This window comes from Pelophylax lessonae, assembly GCF_965119305.1.
Source record: "Pelophylax lessonae genome assembly, chromosome: 4".
Taxonomy (NCBI): domain Eukaryota; kingdom Metazoa; phylum Chordata; class Amphibia; order Anura; family Ranidae; genus Pelophylax; species Pelophylax lessonae.
This window is the reverse complement of record NC_138771.1, coordinates 659,089,443-659,102,483: the sequence shown is the minus strand read 5'-3', so window position 1 is coordinate 659,102,483 and position 13,041 is coordinate 659,089,443. Positions and strand designations below refer to the sequence as shown.

General features: G+C 45.7%; 2 protein-coding genes across 2 annotated transcripts in view; both read right to left on the bottom strand.

The window, feature by feature from the left end:
• Nucleotides 1–13,041, bottom strand: part of LOC309553061 (uncharacterized protein) — a 149,358-nt gene that overhangs the window by 15,347 nt on the left and 120,970 nt on the right. The window lies entirely within an intron of this gene.
• Nucleotides 9,632–11,244, bottom strand: LOC309554006 (E3 ubiquitin-protein ligase TRIM39-like). Its single transcript, XM_082255528.1, has one exon. The coding sequence runs from the start codon at nt 11,232–11,234 to the stop codon at nt 9,642–9,644; it is 1,593 nt and encodes a 530-aa protein (XP_082111654.1). The 5' UTR covers nt 11,235–11,244; the 3' UTR covers nt 9,632–9,641.

Below are 13,041 nucleotides of genomic sequence, written 5' to 3'. Positions count from 1 at the left end.
CGGGTGTCAGCCAGTATAGAGAAAGGGGGTACTGGGGGAGTACCCTGAAGAGAAATACAAACAGTAACATTTACTTCAGCTTCATTCAAGTGGCAGGATGAAGTAGCGGCCTTGCCGCATTCTCAAGTTAGAAGTCCTCAGAATTTGTGACTAGTTTAAGGTTAGAGTATTCCAATCATCCCTTCTCTCATCCCAATAGAAAATAACCCAGGGGAATCCAAAAGTGTCAATCACCAGCAGTCCTCTAGGGGGCAGTGCTACATAAGTAAAGTTATTTGTGAGTATTCTTATAATACTGCAATCCGTCATCATTATTTTTGTGGTTATCTCTGCTTTCAGGGTTATACGCATTAAAGCGTCCTCTGAAAGTAGACAGATTATATTGTTGAATTTCATTGCTCCTAACCTTGCAGTCAAAAAGACTTGACTGCGTTATTTGGGATATATTTATATATCACAATATCATATTGTTACTGTTTTACTTTATACCAAAAGAAAGTCTCTCAGGGCTCTTTCACACGGCCGCTCCGTGTGAGAGCTCCGCTGCGGTCCTTTTTTTTTTTTTCACGGAGCGGATGACATTTCTGTCATCCGCTCCGTGTGCCCGCATATCATCCCATCCGTTTGCGGATGATATGCGGACATAATGTAAGTCTATGGCATTGCGGATGTCAGTGGATGACACCGCTGACATCCGATTTTCCTTCCTTTTCCGTTTTTTACACGGATGAAAAAATAGGGTTCTGTTCCGTTCCAAAAAACGGAACAGAACTGAAAGGAGGAAAATCGGATGTCAGCGGATGGTATTCCGCTGACATTGGCAGTGCCATTCACTTACATTATGTCCGCAAATCATCCGCAAAAAAATAGGATGATTTGTGGACAAGCGAAGCGGCCGTGTTAAAGAGCCCATAGTAAAAATACTTTCTGGTTCAGTATTGCCTGTTTCTTTTTACTATTGTGTTTGCAGTAATATTACATAGTTATATAGTAGTTGAGGTTGAATAAAGACATCAGTCCATCCAGTTCAACCTGTACAGGTGTGTGTGTGTGTCAGTGGCCTGATAATTTCCCATATCCCTGAATGTTGTGATCTTTGAGATGCACGTCCAAGAGTCTTTTAAAAGTAGCCATACTCCCTGCAGCTACCACCAACTGTGGAAGAGAGTTCCACATTCTCACCGCCCTTACAGTAAAAAACACCTTACGCAGCTTAAGGTTAAACTGCCTCTCCTCTAATCTCATTGTGTGGCCAAGTGTCCTCCAACACTCCTTGAGACTAAATCGTTTTTTTCCTATGCTGAGATCGCCATTGATGTATTTGTAAATCGCTATCATGTCCCCTCTAAGGCGTCTCCTCTCCAGGGAGAATAAATTAAGTGCTAGCAATTGCTCCTCATAATTAAGGCCCTGCAATCCCTTTATTAGTTTAGTTGCCCTTCTTTGGACTCTCGCCAGTTCCAACACATCCCTCCTGAGGACTGGCGACCAGAACTGGACAGAACACTCCAGATGTGGACGGACCAGGTTTTTATAAAGTGGTAGGATTATAGTTTTATCTCTGGAATACATCCCCTTCCTTATGCATGCTAATATTCTGCCGGCTTTGGCAGCTGCAGCCTGACATTGCATGCTATTGCTTAGTCCAGTGATGGCAAACCTTGGCACTAGGGATGATCGAATGATCCGGGTCGACCATCGGTTCGACCCGAACATTGGGTGTTTGAAATTCGGCCGAATTCCGAACTTTTTGTGGTAAAAGTTCGGAATTTGGCCACCAGAACCGCCCAAAATGCAATGGGACAGGAACTGGGCTTTAAAAGCCCATGATTGGCCCAGAAACATCAATAAAATGTGATTGGAGTGACTACAGGGTCCAGGGCCCAATCAGTAGTGAACACGCCCCCCAGTATATAACATAGCCCCACCAAAACTCTAGCACTGTAATACAGAGGCTGTGGAAGAGAGTGGAAGCATTTGGGTTTCTCCTGCTGCTTGTAAAGCTCCAGTGTCATTTTACAATTATTAGTGTGAGAAAAGGGATATGCAGTGTAGTTAGGGTACTATATACCACTATAGTTAGATTCAATAATCTAGTTTTTGTAGGGATAGCTTTAAGTGTCAGGGTGACCATAGTGTAGTTTAGGGTGAACTGACTCTGCCATGTCAGGGTGACCGTAGTGTAGTTTAGGGTGAACTGACTCTGCCATGTCAGGGTGACCGAACTCTGCCATGTCAGGGTGACCGTAGTGTAGTCTAGGGTGAACTGACTCTGCCATGTCAGGGTGACTGTAGTGTAGTTTAGGGTGAACTGACTCTGCTATGTCAGGGTGACCGAACTCTGCCATGTCAGGGTGACCCCACTATGCAGATTCTGGATTAGGGGTATATATATATATATATATATATATATCAAAAACAACAATTTTTAAGAACTTTTTTTGCCTGATTCATAGTCCCTGGGGCATGACCCAGAACCCTAGGCACTATTTAAGGGCATTTATTGGGTTTTAGGGCTTCAAAATTGTGTTTTTTTATTCCAGAAGTTCGGGTCCCATTGATTTCAATGGGGTTCTGGAATCCGAACCAAACTTTTGGGAAATTCGGGTTTTCTGGTCGAACCGAACTTTTCAAAAGTTCGATCATCCCTACTTGGCACCCCAGGTGTTAAGGAACTACATTTCCCATGATCCTCATGCAATATGCAGTGTAATTGAGCATCATGGGAAATTAAGTTCCAAAACATCTGGGGTGCCAAGGTTCGCCATCACTGGCTTAGTCTATCTTCTACTAGAACCCCCCAGATCTTTCTCCATCCTTAATTTCCCCAGAGGTTCCCCCCATAAAGCATTTTTTCAGTTTATGTTTTTAGCCCCCAAGTGCATTACCTTTTATTTCTCCACATTAAATCTCATTTGCCATGTAGTTGCCCACTCTGTTTATTTGTTCAGGTCATTCTGTAAGATCTCTATGTCCTGATGAGAAGTTATTGCCCTGCCTATTTTTTGTGTCATCCACGAAAACTGAGATTGAGCTAATAATCCCATCCTCTATGTTATTAATGAATAAATTGAACAGAATTGGTCCCAGGACTGAGCCTTGGGGCACCCCAATTACCACTCCAGACCAGTCTGAGTACACGTTATTTATCACCACCCTTTGGACATGCCCATGTAACCCGTTTTCTATCCAAGAAAAATTAATTACTAGGTATGCCGGAGGGGCTGAAACTATTCTTGGGGTACAGAACCAAATATACTCATCGGCTCCTTCGGGGTAGAGCGCTACAGTAATTTACTAGCAAAAAAAAAAAAATGCTGATTTTTACATATATGAGAGAAGTGTTAGAATTGCCGCGACTGGATGTGGTTAATTAGGAAAACACAGTGAGCTCAGATGTACATTCACCGACTTTATCTTTATCTATTTATTATATTAAATAATTATAGGTTGCAGTTTTGCTTGAAGTTGCTGAAAGACTGAAAGGTTGTAATATACAAAGTTTCTCATCCATTCACTTGGTTTGAAGTGCTCTTCCGGTCGTTTATTCCAGTGAACTATTGAGAGCGGATTACACTTTCATTACACATACACTATAATACCAAAAGTATTGGGACGCCTGCCTTTACACGCACATAAACTTTAACCACATCCGGACCAGAAGGTTTTATCCCCTTAAATGACCAGGCCATTTTTTGCAATTCGGCACTGCGTTATTTTAACTGACAATCGCGTGGCCGTACGAAGCTGTACCCAAAATGCTCAGCGGGGATCGGCAGATCAATCCCCGCTGAGCAAAGCAAAGTCCGCCGGCCGGGAAGCCCGTTTGCAAGGATCCTTAGGAGCGTGTCTATGGGAATGTTTGACCATTCTTCTAGAAGCGCATTTGTGAGGTCAGGCGCTGATGTTGCCCGGGGAGGCCTGGCTCGAAGTCTCCACTCTAATTCATCCCAAAGGTGTTCTATCGGGTTGAGGTGTAGGCCAGTCATGTTCCTCCACCCCAAACCCGCTCATCCATGTCTTTATGGACCTTACTTTGTGCACTGGTCTATATCATTTGGTGGAGGGCGGATTATGGTGTGAGGTTGTTTTTGAGGGATTGGGCTTGACGCCTTAGTTCCAGTGAAGGGAAGTCTTAAGGCGTCAGCATACCAAGACATTTTGGACAATTTCATGCTCCCAACTTTGTGTGAACAATTTGCGGATGGCCCCTTCCTATTCCGACATGACTGAGCACCAGTGCACAAAGCAAGGTCCATAAAGACATGGATGAGCGAGTTTGGGGTGGAGGAACTTAAAGTCCAACATAAGTGCCTGACCTCACAAATGCGCTTCTGGAAAAATGATCAAACATTCCCATAGACACACCCCTAAACCTTGTGGACAGCCTTGATTTGAGACTAATTTCTGAACTTCTTTTGTATTTTGGACATTCGTTTTTTTTTTTTTTTTTCACAAATCACGAAAACTGGTTGTTAAGCACAGGCCAGCCACAGCGTCCTTAACAACCATGACTCACCTGCTGTCAGCGGGATTCTGACAGCAGAATGTAAACAAATTAATTGCGAGCATTAAAAAATGTTTTTCAAAACAGTGTGGGGTCCCCCCAACTTTAAGGGGAACCCATGCCAAATTAAAAAAAAAAAGGCATGGGGTCCCCCCCAAAATTAATACCAGACCCTTATTCGAGCATGCAGCCTGGCAGGTCAGGAAAGGGGGGACGAGCGAGGCCCCCCTCCTGAACTAGATCAGGCCACATGCCCTCAACATGGGGGCTCCCCCAAAGCACTTTGTTCCCATGTTGATGGGGACAAGGGTCTCTTTCCCACAACCCTGGGCAGTGGTTGTGAAGGTCTGCAGGTGGGGGGCTTATCGGAATCTGGTCCCAAGATCCCAGCCCCCCAAACACACACATTGTACCCCTACTCATTCACCAAAAAATTGTCAAAAATAAATAAAAACAAAGAGACGAGTCTTTTATTAAAAAAACAAAAACAATGTCCCCCAAAATAAATCCAGTGTCAATCACGATGAACGCCATCGTCGCCAACCCAAGAAAAAAAAAATGCTCTGCACTCTTCGCTTGCCTCCCGGCGTCTGACATATCTGGTTCCCACCAACAGTAAATAAACGAATGTGCGTGGTTACCGGTGAACGCGCGTGGCTCTGCCCCTTTGTTTATTTTTTGTTGGCACTGGGCACCAGAGCTGTCAGTCTATGGGGAATCCTGCTGACAGCAGATGAGTCATGGTTGTTAGGGATACTGCAGCTGGCTTAACAACCTGGCATTTCTTCACCAAAAATTTGGGTCAATAAATTTTCAACCGATTTAAATTGTAATCATTCCAAAAATGTGTAATTCTAAACTAAACTGAATGCATTCCGAAAATGAATAACAAAATTAGTAACAGAATCTATCCGAAATGAAATTAAGCACATTTTTCCGTTCTGCACATATCTACTGTAAATACTTGAGTATAAGCCGAGTTTTTCAGCATGTTTTTTAATCTTGAAAAAGCCCCCCTCAGCTTATACTCGAGTCACGGTCTTACTTACCTTTTCCCCGGTCAGTACGCATGCGCCGCCGCTGCTCGGGAAAGCCCCTACGCATTCGGCTATTCCCAGGTAGACGGCGCATGTGCAGTGACGTGTTGGCGCCGGGTGGCGCCATTTTTAAATGTAAGGTGGAAAGGTAAGTGATACTCCTCCGCAGCCCCTGCATCTCCTTAGGAGAGGCAGTGCTGCGGGCATGGTACAGGAGATTCTCCTGTACCATGCCTGCAGCACTGCGTCTCCTGTACCATGCCTGTACCATCTGTGCCATATCTGTGCCATGCCTGTACCATCTGTGTCATGCCTGGACCACCTGTGCCATGCCTGAACCATCTGTGTCATGCCTGTACCATCTGTGCCATATCTGTGTCGTGCCTGTACCTTGCCTGTACCATATCTGTGTCATGCCTGTACCATCTGTGCCATGCCTGTACAATTTCCTGTGCCATGCCTGTACCACCTGTGCCATCTCCTGTGCCATGCCTGTACCATCTCCTGTGCCATGCCTTTACCATCTCCTGTACCATGCCTGAACCATCCCCTGTACCATGCCCACAGCCCTGCATCTCCTGTACCATGTCCGCAGCCCCTGTTTTGGGTATCGTGGTGGTCCAGTTGAGTCCAGTAGCTGTTGCATTTCCCACCCTAGGCTTATACTTGAGTCAATACCTTTTCCCAGTTTTTTGTGGTAAAATTATGTGCCTCGGCTTATATTCTGGTCGGCTTATACTCGAGTATATACGGTACTTATGGGTGGCTGTTTTCATGTTTGTTAGTACACATGATAAAACAAGACATCTCCTCCACTGGCACCCCAAGCCTGACACCCTGACAAGCGTGGTGCTCACTGCCTTCACACCCTTGGGATCAGGATCTGCCCACTGCTCCACCCTCCTCTGCAAGATCTAAGCTGCTCTCCCTGCTTTCTCAGTGACAACAGCTAAACAGTAGGTAAACTAATAGCTCCACGCTTCGCCCTCTCTGCCGGACGCAGTGTGGGGGTTTTAGTTTGCCTGCTGGGGGGACAGGTGTTTTAAAAATCCAAATCCCAAGCAAGTGGCTGAGAATTTGGATTTTACCACCCCCCATACAGCCACCCTAAGGAGGCTGTCATGGTGGCGGTGGCACTGTTTGTGCCCCATTCTCACTGAACTACCACTCTGTTAGTCGATTGATACTTCATGTCATTGTCTAACGGCCTGTGCCGTATGATCTACCAGCAGACATATACACTGACAAGTCTGCAGGAATCCTGCATGGCACCTGCGATTTGCTGATGTAAAAAAATAAAATAAATGCACATTTTTTTTACCTGCAAAAAAGATGTGAATTTATTTATTTATTTTTTATTACAAGGTGAACTTATCGTTTCACCACTTCCCGCCCGTCATATAGCAAAATTACAGCCTCAAATGGTTGCTCTATCCTGACTGCGCATTATATGACGTTCAGCAGCGTAGGCTCTTTACCATGTGATCAGCTGTGTTCAATCACAGCTGGTCACATAGTAAATAGGAAGTGCCGCTGATCGGCTTTCTTCAGTTCACGCCCGATGGGCGGCTCTCCTGACAGGGGAGGGGTCTGTGCTGGTAATCAGAGCATTGATTACCAGTGCAGACCCCTGGGTGATGCTACTAGAGCCACAAGGATTTCCCTCCCATGGCCACCAGGGATGCCCACCCATGGCACCAGGGACGCCAATCAGTGCTCAGGGAGCCTGTCAGTGCCCTCCTCATCAGTGCTGCCCACCAGTGCCAATCATTGCCCATCAGTGCCGCCTATCAGTGCCCATCAGTGCCGCCTATTAGTGCCCATCAGTGCCGCCTATCAGTACCCATGTGTGCCGCCTATCAGTGCCCATCAATGCTGCATATCAGTGCTACCTATCAGTGCCCATCAGTGCTTCATATTAGTGCCTCATCATCAATGCCACCCCATCAGTGCCTGTTAGTGTGGCTTCGTCAGTGTAGTTAAAAGCGTATTTATTTACAAAAGTTTATAACATAAAACAAACAAAAAAAATTTTCTTATACCATGAACGGCTCCGTTCTAGTAAAGGACAGCTGAGCCGGGAGTCGGGGACAACGCGTGGACAATGCATGCGGACCGCCAGGTAGAGATTTATTCAGTATTCGCTCCATAAGACACATAGACGTGATGTAGCCGGGTGGCCCCGCCCCTTGCCCATGTAAGAACTATCAAAGTATAGAGTGGGCAGACGGCAGAATGCCTCCCAAGAAGGAACAGCATTTTTAAAAATTGTTATTTCCGGGTCCAGGGGGGCGTCGTAATTGACAATTGATTTACATTGAGTGACACTTTTTTTTTTTTAAAGGACTGTCAAAAACGATTTTCTGAGGTTATTACTTACTAACATTTTTTGGTTAATTGGTAGGGGTACCATATACCTGATACCCATTCACATAGGGGGGAGGGTGGGATATGGGGGCCACATTGTTAAAGGGGGCTTCCAGATAAGGATAAGCCCCCTGCCCGCAGACCCAGGGTTGTCAAGAAGAGGCCCTTGTCCCCATCAACATGGGGGCAAGGTACTTTGGAGTAGGGGGGCAGAGCCCCAAAGCACCCACCCCCCCCCCCCCATGTTGAGGGCATGTGGCCTGGTATGGTTCAGGAGGGAGGGCATTCGCTCGTCTCCTCCCCTTTCCTGACCTGCAGGGCTGCATGCTTGGATAAGGGTTTGGTATGGATTTTGGAGGGGATGTTTTTTTTTATTAATTTTGGCGGGGGGGGGTGGGGGGTGGGAACCCCATGCGTTTTTTTTCTTTTTTCAATAGCCGGGTGCCACCAATTGTAACCACAGGTCATTTTAAATTTGACTCATTTTTATTTTTTCTTTAGGAAGGTCATTTTTGATGTAGCATGTTTACAGATGTGCCACTTTACAGGCATATTAAGGGGACCCCCCGACACTATATTTAAAGGGATTTTTCATTTTTAGTCCCGGTTCACACTGAGGCGACCTGTGAGGCGACCTGGTCGCCTCACAGGTCGCCGTAGGTCGCCTCCCATAGGGAAGCTGCGGACCCGTTCTAATAGGAGCGACACAAGTCGCTCCGACTTAGAAAAAGGGTCCGGAGCTTCTTTGGGGCGACCAGGAGGCGACCGCCATAGACTTCAATGTTATGAAGTCCGTGGCGGCCGCTCCGAGGTCGCGGCGCGCTGCTCGCAACGCGACCTCGGAGGTCGCGGTGCGAAGTAGCGTCGCCCCTATGTGAACGGGGCCTTATTGTTGTACTTTAAGCATATTTATAATCACTGCTCCTGAAAAAAAGCATTGTTTTTAAAAAAAACATTTTTTATTGATACATGTTCCCAAGGGCAGGGCCCGGACCGCCTGTCCGTTCTCATCCGATCCCATCCTCCAGATGGATGGAAAATAGGGTTTCCATGCGTCCGGATTTCACGGACAGGATCGGATAGCAGCGGGTGTCAATGGACATGTCTCCGCTAAAAAACCCGCTGCCCCCTAGGGATGTATAGAGCATCCGATCAGGTCCGCCTGAAAAACTGACAGGTGGATCGGATCGCCCGTGTGAAAGGGGTCTTAGGATCCATTGTAAAAGTGATCCAATAGTACAGTGATCCATTCTATGGGGGACACATTATATTAGTGACATATTTCAGTTCTGTTAATCATACATTAATAAAATAGTCCCATTATATTAGTGATGAATCCCATTTTTTTCCTTTCATTAGTAAATCTTTCTAAAAATCCTTTTCTCATATATGTTTCCTCTGAGATTTTTACATTGACTTTCATCTCTTTCTATCTATTTGTAGCTCTATTATTAATTTGTATTTCTTCAGACAAAAAAATAATCAATAAAGCAAACTCATTGTAACTGTATTTATATTAAGGAAAGAGGCCATCTACAAATGCTAATCATAGATAGATAGATGTGTCATGTAAAAATGAAAGTGAAAATAAATCTCAATTATATTTATATATAGTAGAAGAACATGCAGGACACTGATCAAAGCCCCTCCTACTGTCTTATCTAATTGGTTGAATACTCCACCAATCAATGCCTCCTTTATGTGACATCACCAGTCTCTGGGCAGATTTCTCACATCTTCTGATTCCCCCCACATATCTTTATTATACCACCAGTCCATACCCATATCCCAGCATGGAGGGGCTCAGTGAAGGTGGTGGTGAAGGTGTGGAGGTGTCGGATCGAGTCACAAAGATCATAAAAGGAGATCCGCCCGGCCTCATAATCCAGATATATCCTGACTCTGTTACTGATTAGATTACCAGGTAAGCGGATCCCTTTACGGTCATGTAGCGCCAAATACTGATTATCTTTCCTGACCAAAGTCCAGGACTTGTTATTCCATCCAATAAGTGACTGATCTCCTCTCCTGTCCATACTGGGGTAACAAATCCCGACTGTCCATTGATCTGATCCCTCGACATCCAAGTCCCAGTAATGTCTCCCTGAGGAGAAACTCTGACTGCTGATCACCTGAGCATAACCAAAAAATCTCTCTGGAGTTTTGGGGCGCTTCTGGTTGATATCTGACCAGGATGCGGTTTTCCTGTCATCTGATATAAGTAGATTATTTTGAACTGTGTTTACATCCAGTAATATGTCTGCAGCTCCCTGTATATAGAAGTCTACATTTACCCGTGTTATTATATCAGACAATGCGCGTAATCCGCGCGATATCCCAGTCATATCCAGACCTCCTGCATCATGGAGGAGCTTCTCATGTCTCTCTCTGTCCTCATTATCTCCATCCTCAGTATCACACAAGTCACCTGTGTCTGATTCCTGTAAGACAGTCAGTGGATCCGTCATGTTACACAGCTCCTCAATGTGACGCATCTTCCTGGACAGCTCCTCCTTCTTTATTTCCAGATCCCGGATCATTTCTGACATGCAGGTGGAGACCCCCTGTGCCCACCTGGAAATCCCATCCTGGAATCTCTTCTCCAGGTCATCCAGATGTTTCCTGAGATCTCTAAACAGGGCAGTGACTCTCTCGGGGTCACCAGCTGCTTTTTCTTCTACTTTTCTTTTCTGTTCCTGCAGACTCTGGACCCTTTTCTCCGTCTCCTCTCTCTTTGTCAGAAGTTTCTGCAGAACTTTCCTCAGTGTCTCCTTCTTCTTCTGAGAAGCCTCATCCAGTGACTTCAGCTGGTGTCCTCGATGTTCTCCAGCCAAACGGCAGGACACACAGATACAGGTATCATCCTTAGTGCAGTAATACTCCAGGATCTTCTTATGGACGGAGCATTTCCTGCTCTCCATGGACAAGGTGGGGTCACATAAGATGTGTTCTGGGGACTTTTTGTGGACTCTCAGGTGTTTATCACACAAAGAAACCTCACAGTGTATACAGGATCTAACAGCAGGTACAGGGGAGTCCACACAGTGAGTACAGAAGACCCCAAAATCTTTCTTAGTTGGCTGACCAGACTGGAAATTCTCCACTATGTTACGTAGAGTAATGTTCCTCTGCAGTGCAGGACGACTCCTGAACCTTTTTCTGCACACAGGACAGAAGTAATCTCCAGACCCCTCCTGTGTATCCAGCACACGATCAATACAGACCCGGCAGAAGTCGTGTCCACATCTCAGCATTACAGGATCTGTATAAATGCCCAGACAGACGGAACATTCCAACTCAGCTCTCAGGTCTGCAGACGCCATCGCTGACACCAGGAAGAGAAACACACGGGGGAAGAATGCAGTTGGGAGGGGTGATTTCCTCCTACAGGGGAGGGGTGATTTCCTCCTACACAGGAGGAGGCTGGGTCTGATCAGTGATATTTGACATGGAAGAGAATAAAGCACAGGGGAGGGGGGTGTTTTCCACAATAGTGAAGATAATTACACCTCTCTACTTTAGAAGACGGGGAAAGAGGGAACGATTGTTCTTTTCTACAAAACGATCTGCGGGAGGTCAATGTCTCTGCACATTACAAGCACGGCTCATAGACATTAAAACACACAAAACCCAAACAATACTCCGTACTCCGAGGCTGAACGGTAGACACGGAAGTCTATGTGCTTGTTGTAACAAATACCTGTAGCACCCTCTTAAACCACTTAGTGTCCATTCACACTGGTACGACTCTTCAGGCGACTTGGTCAGCCTGACAAGTCGTGCACCATCGCTCCCATAGTGTAGTACAGGAGCCGTTCTAATAGGAGCGACACAAGTCGCTCCGACTTAGAAAAAGGGTCCGGTACTACTTCGGGGCGACCTGGAGGCGACTTGCATAGACATTCATGTTATGAAGTCTGTGCAAGTCGCGCTGCACGCGACTTCACAGGTCGCCCCCAAAGTCGGAGCGACCTAATGTGAACGGGGGCTTAACCGGTTGCCGACCGCCGCAAGTACATATACTGCGGCGGTCATCCCCGGCCAGGCAAAGTGACATACCGGTACGTCACCAGCCTGTCACTGGCTTGTGAGCCAATAGCGGGCGAGCGCGCGCCCGCTGAGGCACGCGCCCGCCCCCGGCTCGTTCCCAGACAAGTCAGTGCGTGTGACCGGCGGACCCGATGTCCGCCAGTCACTCGCGATCGTTCGCCGGGAAGGGAGAAAAGCAGGCGGCTAATGTAAACAAGTCGCCTGTCATCTCCCCTGTGTAAAAATGGAGATCAGACGGTTCTACTATGTAGGACCGTTGTTCTCTGTTTTTACACATGTAGCCATGTCCAATCACAGTTAGAAGCACGCCCCTAGGACACACTTAACCCCTCCCTCTCCAATACAGTTAACCCCTTCCCTGCCAGTGTCATTTTTGCAGTAACAGTGCATATGTATAGCACTGATTACTGTAGTAATGTCACTGGTAACCCCAAAAGTGTCAAAAATGTCAGTCAAGGGTGCGCCGCAATGTCGCAGTCCCGCAAAAAAAATCACAGATCGCCGCCATTACTCGTTAGAAAAAACCCACCAAAAATGACAAAAATCTTTCCCTTTGTTAGTAAACGCGATAACTTTTGCGCAAACCAATCAAAATACGCTTTTTGCGATTTTTTTTTTTTACCAAACATATGTAGCATAAAACAAATTGGCCGAAAATGTTAAAAAATTTAGATTTTTACATTTTTTTGGGGAATTTCATATAAAAAAATGTGAAAAATATTGTTATTTTTGCAAAATTGCCGCTCTTTTTGTTTATAGTGCATGATCAAAAAATCGCACAGGTGATTAAATACCACCAAAAGAAAGCTCTGTTTGTGGGGGAAAAAAGGACGTTTAGGTATAGCGTTGCACGACCGCGCAATTGTCCGTTAAAGTCACGCAGTAAAAAATCGCAAAAAAACCCCCGGTCAGGAAGGGGGTAAAATCTTCCGGGGCTTAAGTGGTTAAGGACCGGGCCTATTTCTGACACATGGTGTTTACAAGTTAAAATCATTTTTTTTTTTTGCTAGAAAAAAAAAGAACCCCCAAACATTATATATATATATATATATATATATACAGTATATATATATATATATA

Coding starts and splice junctions, on each gene's coding strand:
- LOC309554006 (XM_082255528.1), bottom strand. CDS start 11,234: ATGGCGTCTGCAGACCTGAGAGCTGAGTTGGAATGTTCCGTCTGTCTG.